General features: G+C 35.0%; 1 protein-coding gene across 6 annotated transcripts in view; it reads left to right on the forward strand.

The window, feature by feature from the left end:
* Nucleotides 1-6757, forward strand: part of LOC107718984 (ELMO domain-containing protein 1-like) — a 10802-nt gene extending 4045 nt beyond the window's left edge. For 3 of the 6 annotated variants that reach the window (XM_016526262.1, XM_016526260.1, XM_016526265.1), the window contains 8 exons: nt 1134-1231; nt 1336-1465; nt 1621-1754; nt 3956-4024; nt 4316-4339; nt 4642-4692; nt 5126-5259; nt 6040-6757. In XM_016526262.1, coding sequence (XP_016381748.1) covers nt 1134-1231; nt 1336-1465; nt 1621-1754; nt 3956-4024; nt 4316-4339; nt 4642-4692; nt 5126-5259; nt 6040-6215 — 816 coding nt within the window. In that variant the 3' untranslated portion in view covers nt 6216-6757. Of the gene's footprint in view, nt 1-1133; nt 1232-1335; nt 1466-1620; nt 1755-3955; nt 4025-4233; nt 4340-4466; nt 4491-4641; nt 4693-5125; nt 5260-6039 lie in introns of those variants that run through there. The other 3 variants (XM_016526263.1, XM_016526261.1, XM_016526264.1) reach the window with 2 other exon arrangements.
* The last annotated feature ends 348 nt before the right edge of the window (nt 6758-7105 follow it).

Here is a 7105-nt window from a genome sequence, read left to right on the forward strand (position 1 = left end):
ATATCATTTACGAAACGCGCTGTACGCCGTAGACCAATCACAACAGACTAGGCCATCTGACCAATCAGAGCAGAGCAGGCTCACAGAAAGGAGGGGTTTAGAGAGACTGAATCTTTGAACTGCTTTGAACGAATCGTTTGAGAATCGCTGGAAAAAGGTGATATTAAATGCATATTTTGAGAAAACGAAAGGGTTTTTTGACCTTGCATGCATGTAATCCTATTGTGGGAGACTCCCAAAACAATATCAGAAACCGTAAAAATTGCATAATAGGGGCACTTTAATTTGAAATGAAATGAAATGAAATTTAGTAATTTTGTTAAGTAATTTTGTCATTTTTATTAGTCTTCACTGTCTTTTTTAATATACTTTTTAGCTTTCATTTATTTTTATTTAAAGGGGTCATATGATGCTGCTAAAAAGAACAGTATTTGGTGTATTTGGTGTAATGAAATGTGTTTATGCGGTTTAAGGTTAAAAAAACACATTATTTTCCACATACTGTACATTATTGTTTCTCCTCTATGCCCCGCCTTTCTGAAACGCGTCGATTTTTACAAAGCTCATCGGTCTCAAAAAGCGAGGTGTGCTGTGATTGGCCAGCTATCCAATGCGTTGTGATTGGCCGAATACCTCAAGCATGTGACAGAAATGTTACGCCCCTTACCATACTGTGATGATAAAGAATATCTCTTTGGATTTGAGACTTTAGTCTTTGCAACTTTACAGATCTTCTTTATGCACCAAGAGCTTGTAACACTCCAAAGAGAAAGGAAAAATTGAAATCGCATCATATGACCCCATATGAATTTTTAGTCATTTAGATTTAGTCATTTTAATACTTCAGCTTATGTCAGTTACTTACCAAGGCAACATAACATTAATTTTCGTTTATTGTTTTAAAGCTTTTCATTTAATATTTATTTTATTTCAGCTTTATTTCAATTAAATTTTTGTAAATTATTATTTGATACTTTTAGTTTTAGTTACAGTAACAACACTGATTATAAGCTGATTTAAGTCCCATCTCAAACTACAAGAAGGCTAAATATTTTACATACTGTATTATGCTATTTTTTGTATATTAGCTAATAATTAAGCAATCTTTTCTTTCAATTACTGTACCTCCATAGCTTTTGCAGTCTGCCATCAGCGTTCACCCAGATTCCGTAGAAAAGACTATCGATGATATAATGTCCCTGAAAAAGATCAACCTTGACACTAACCCACAGTAAGGATCCCATCATTTGCTGATATACTGTGTGCATTTACAGATAACTCTCTGTAAGGTCTTACTTTTTGAGCACATATGCTGTATTTCTTTTCTTCTTCCAGGCTTGGCATCTCTCTCCAGGCTTGCCTGCTCCAGATCGTGGGTTACCGAAACCTAGTAGTGGAGGTGGAGAAGCTGCGTAGAGAGCCGTATGACTGTGAAAACCCAGCACATGAGGAGATGCTCGTGAAGGTATTAGAAGTAACTGACTATTAGCAGTTGCCAGCCTTTTGATGGTTGTTTCTAATAACTATATTATAGGCAGTTACAATTCACAATGTAGCACAGCCTCTCGGCCATAACAGAATTGTCCTTAATAGTGATGCCTTTCTCTTTTCACTCACCAGCTGTGGAAGGAACTCCGTCCTGATTCTCCTCTCTCTGGGCGCATCTCAAAGCAATGGTGTGAGATTGGTTTCCAAGGAAACGACCCCAAGACTGATTTCAGGGGCATGGGTCTCCTGGGCTTGCACAACCTACTGTGAGTGGAGAATCTGCTGAAGTGAAATCAGGACAAAAACATTCGATCTTTATAGTCATTTAAATGCATGTACTTAAGTGAAATTTTGTTATCTATGTCATACCAGGGGCCGGTTGCAAAAACAGTTTAGACTAGTCTTAAAAAGTCATCTATTTTTTTTCTTCAAGACTGGTCATAGCTTTTTTAATTCAGTTATGAAAAGGTAGATTGGTCTTGTTTGTATTGGAAGAGTAAAACTGGTTACCCTTGGCAACTGCTAGTTGGTCAAACTAGTTCTTAAGACTCAGGGCGAATTCCAAATGGCTTTTTTGCGCCCTTGAAGGGCACTTCGGGAAGGGGACGCCATTTGTAGGGACGTTCCAAACGAAAGTGAACAAATGAATCCCTTCGCGAAGGGCCCTTCCAGAAGTCCGTCAGCGAAGGGAACATGCGATGGTCACTTCACGGAAGTGATTTCCATTTGTGATCATGTGATCTTCAGTTAGGAGATCTTGCGAAGCTTTTTAAAGCAAAGTTGTGGTTGATTTCGACACAAACATAAGTAGAATAGGCTAATTAAATTGGCCCCACTTTATATTAAGTGGCCTTAACTACTATGTACTTACATCAAAAATGAAGTACAATGTACTTATTGTGATCATATTGTATTGCAAAACACTTTTACTGCTATTGAGGTGGGATACGGGTAAGGTTAGGGACAGGTTTGGTGGTATAGGTAGGTTTCAGGGTGGATTAAGGTGTAAGGGATGGGTCAACTGTGTAATTATAAATGTAATTACAGAAATTAATTACAGATGTAATTACATGCAGGTATTTTTAAAATATAAGTACAATGTAAAAACATGTATGTACACAATAAGTGCATTGTGCCAAATTATTAATTTAAATGTAAGTACATAGTTGTTAAGGCCACTTAATATAAAGTGGGTCCATTAAATCTGTCTTTATTTTAATGTAATACAAAATATTTTTCATCAGAAATATTATTTAAGTTGGTAGTGTAAGCAAGTTTAGTTTGAAAAAGCTTAATAGTAAATAAGACAATTAGACAATATTTGAATAAAATAATAACAATGAGAAGAAATATTTATTTGCAACAACAGATGGAGTGCTGAATGCTGCACACACGCGCAGCGTTGTCAAGGTAACATTTGGTCAGTCATTCCCTTCGCCAAGGGAGTTCCAAACGCTTATACGAGACAGTAATGCCCTACACCCTTCAAAGAACACACTTCAAGGACTCTGCCCTTCGAAAGGAGTAGGGCATAGGGATGCTCACTTCCGTTTGGAATTCGCCCACAGTCTTAACATGGTGGCTAAGTTTATGCAACGGGCCCCAGATCTTAACTCTGTTCCAAAACATAGTGTGCCTTTGCTGTCTAGTAACTGCATAGGCAGCTACATATGAAACATCTTAACCATCATGGAACCTCATAAAAGACCAATTTGAAATGCTCTACATAGGCTTGTGCCATTAAAATTGCAATAGATTTTGACATTAGCATGTTGCTAAGCTAACAACACAATATCTTAATAGGCTAATATTAAATACATACCTAACATTATATAAAATAAACTAGTTGACTGAACTGAACTAGCTTTTATCAGGTAGCAATAGACTTTGACATTAGCATGTTGCTAAGCTAACAACACCATACTCTATTAAGCAATTAATACATAACTTACATGGGGTAAAATAAGTTTATGAATTACACTGAACATGTTTTCATCAGTTAGCAAAAGATTTTGATGTTAGCATGTTGCAAAGCTAACAACACTATATTCTATTAAGCTATAAATACATAACGTACATTGGGTAAAATAGGTTTTTAATTTACACTGAACTTGTTTTCATCAGTTAGCAAAAGATTTAGTTGTTAGCATGTTGCTAATGTAATAACACCATAGTTAAATAGCCTATATAACATACATTAGGTAAAATACATATATTTTTTAATTAAACTAAACTAGTTTGTATCACTACTTTTTACTAATGAATGAAATAAATGTATTTATAATCAATATTTTGTTTGCCTTAGATTTTTCACTGAGATTGTTGCGATGCCTTAGCAGTTGCCTAGCTTTTGAAACACAGTAAGCGCACTTACTGTATGTGGCCTTAAAATGCAGTCTACATAGGCAACTCACTAGGTTTTTGAACAGAACAATTCAATGGCTAATTTTCCATCTTTTATTTGCAGGTATTTTGCAGAGCATGACAAAGCCACCGCTCTCCAAGTTCTTCATGACTCCCTGCAGCCCAAACACAGGTCAGATCCTTTAGATAGTCCTCTTAGGAGGTTACTATGTACATTCTACTGTATGCACTCAGTTATGATATATTTTCACATCCAAAGCAGTATCACTGATGGGCTTTAAGACACATTTAAGCTTTAAACACACATTAGCAAACACACACCAAAAGTGTGTTTTTTTTTCAAAAAAAAAAAATGCTGAAGGCATTTCACCATGCCTTCAGCATGCATGTCACCATCATGCACCCACACATTCCTTTTTTTCTGTTCCTGCTTCTTTTTTATTCCCATCACTGTCATGCGCAGGAACGTTCCCAAAGAGGAAGCCAGGTACTCCATCTTTTCTCTCTCAGTAAGAAATTAATTTGATAATTTTGCCTCAATCTAATGGCTGTATTTTGATGTTGTTATTTTTTTTATCTCAAAATGTCCAACCTCACCTCACTCTAAACACAAGGCATTATGCTCCATAATAACATTGGTTAGTAGCTGTGAATGCTTTCTCTTTTCTACAGTGAATCTCACATGTGTAATTGTCGTCGTTTATAGTTGACTGCATTATAGTCGCTGTTTAAGGACTATTAGCACAGGACTGAGTGGACACACTCTTAACATTTTGGTTTTTCACACAGCAAGATGAGCAAAGCTGAGTGGGACAAGAAGAAATTTGACAAAGCGATTGGGTGAGTTTAGAATATTGCAAACTATTGCATGGACTAGAACAGAAATGTTGTACTGTTTTTTTTTCTCACTTGGGCCAGTAAGCAACCAAAGAACCAGTTCCTAAATCTATGAATGTTAAAAATAATTCTGCTGTGTGTGCAGCGCCTGAACCCTGCTTGTGTGTCAGCACTGGTGCTTTGTGTGAGGATTTGAATCAGGCTCTTCTACTTGTCATGAGCTTTCAGGATGCATTAGCTCTGATGTGTAGCATGAAGCCTGTTCAATCACTGCGCTGCTGACGTACACACACAGACACAATTAAAGCACAGAACAGATGGAATCACACACGCACAAACACTGGCAGTGTCTTAACTCTTTATGATGTTTATTTACACTAAACGATGATTTCTTTTACATTGTGTGTTTTGCTGACCCAAATCTTTTGTGGCACAGATACTCCTTTGCCATAGTTGGCATAAACATCACAGACCTGACATATTCCCTGCTAGTGAGCGGGGCTCTGAAGACTCATCTGTACAATGTGGCACCAGAGATGCCAAGTCTAGTGCACTTCCAACAGACCTTCTGTGAGTGTTATCATAATGTCACCATTGTTGTCATTGTGAAATCAACTATTGTTGTAAATTATACAAGTGAAATTTTTAATAATACACATATAAAACTATTATTATATTTGTAGTCAAATTGTACAATTAAAAATTATACAATATTCTACAATTACATTATTAATTTTTTATGTAAATTATATAACATTTTTACAAAATAAATAAAACAATTATCTATCTGTATACTATAAACATACATACAATAGTTTTTATTTATTAATAACTTTAATTGTATAATATGTATAAAAGAAATTTCCCTAAAAGAGCATAGATAATAATAATAATAATATTTCTTCTTCTTCTTATTATTATTATTTTTATGTAAATTATATAACTACAATTATTTAAAAATATAGCATCTGTATACCAGTCTATAAATCTGCTCTCTCATTATATATATTATTTATTATTAATAATGTTATTTATATAATTTACATAAAATGAAATTCTATAAAAGATTGTAGATACTAACTGCTACTAAAAACGATATAACAACAACAACAATAATAATAATAATAATAATAATTATTATTATTATTTATTTTTATATTTGTTGTTAAATATTGGTTTTAAATTACACAATTATTTAAGTTAATTAAGTTTAAGCTTGTTAAGTTTATTATATATTATATTTAAGTTTATTATAAAAAAAGATTATATGAAATTAAAAATGTAAATATGTAAATAATACTTATATTGACATGATCATTTATTATATTTATTATTATTTGTTTTTCTTAGGTTATCTGATGCAGGAGTTCCACAGGTTCTGGATCGAGGAAGATCCATGTGACATCATGGAGTTCACTCGCGTGCGCACCAAGTTCCACAAGCGCATCCTGAAGCAGCTGAAGAACCCTGACATGGCACTGTGTCCTCACTTCACTGCCTCTGACCTTCACCTGGTCAACCTGTAGCTTTTCATTCATCTCAACTCTAGTGACCTTTCACCATCTCATCCTTAAAGCCCATGTCTCATTACTGCCAACTGCTTAACCCGTCTCTTTCTCACGTATTCTCACACCAATGTCTCCTTCAGCCCATCCGACCAGAAGTAACTGAAGATCACCAGCACTGCTGCAGACCATGTTGATTGTATGTGCGCATGGCAACAGTGCTTTCACACTGATTGTGATATTTACAGCTATCTGAATGTGGATGGGAGAGACATCTCTCCCGATAGGTCAGGGCTCCCTATCCACCAGTAGGTAGAGCTGTTGGCACATATTGGGTAAGACACTGAGCTTGTGAGAGTTTCTACCCACATTCACCGCACTTGGCTGCACTGATACCAGGCACACTTAGAAACAAATGGCCATTGTTTGTATACACTATCATATACTTTCAGAGCTGTTATATTAAAGATAACCTTTGTTTAATTATTGTAAGTCTTTTAAAGGAATATTCAAGGTTCAGTACAAGTTAAGCTCAATCAACAGTACTTTTGGTATAATGTTGATTACCACAAAAAATTATTTAAAAAAGCAAAAATCTGGTTTACAGTGAGGCACTTACAATGGAAGTGAATGGGGCCACTTTGTAAATATTAAAATACTCACTGTTTCAGTACTGTAGCCACAAGATATACATGTTAACAAAATTTTAGTCTGGAAAAAATACTAACCTTTTCTGTGTAGAGTTATTTCCCATTTTATAACATTGTTGGCATGACAACTCTAAAACAATTGTAAATATGATGATTTAAACTGATCAAATAATACATACATTTTAACAGAATTCATGCGAGTGCTTTTATGAGATTAGAAGTGCTTTTAAACACTTTAAAATTGGCCCCATTGATGTTCAC

The sequence above is a fragment of the Sinocyclocheilus rhinocerous genome, unplaced genomic scaffold (genome assembly GCF_001515625.1).
Source record: "Sinocyclocheilus rhinocerous isolate Xijiao unplaced genomic scaffold, SAMN03320098_v1.1 scaffold753, whole genome shotgun sequence".
Taxonomy (NCBI): domain Eukaryota; kingdom Metazoa; phylum Chordata; class Actinopteri; order Cypriniformes; family Cyprinidae; genus Sinocyclocheilus; species Sinocyclocheilus rhinocerous.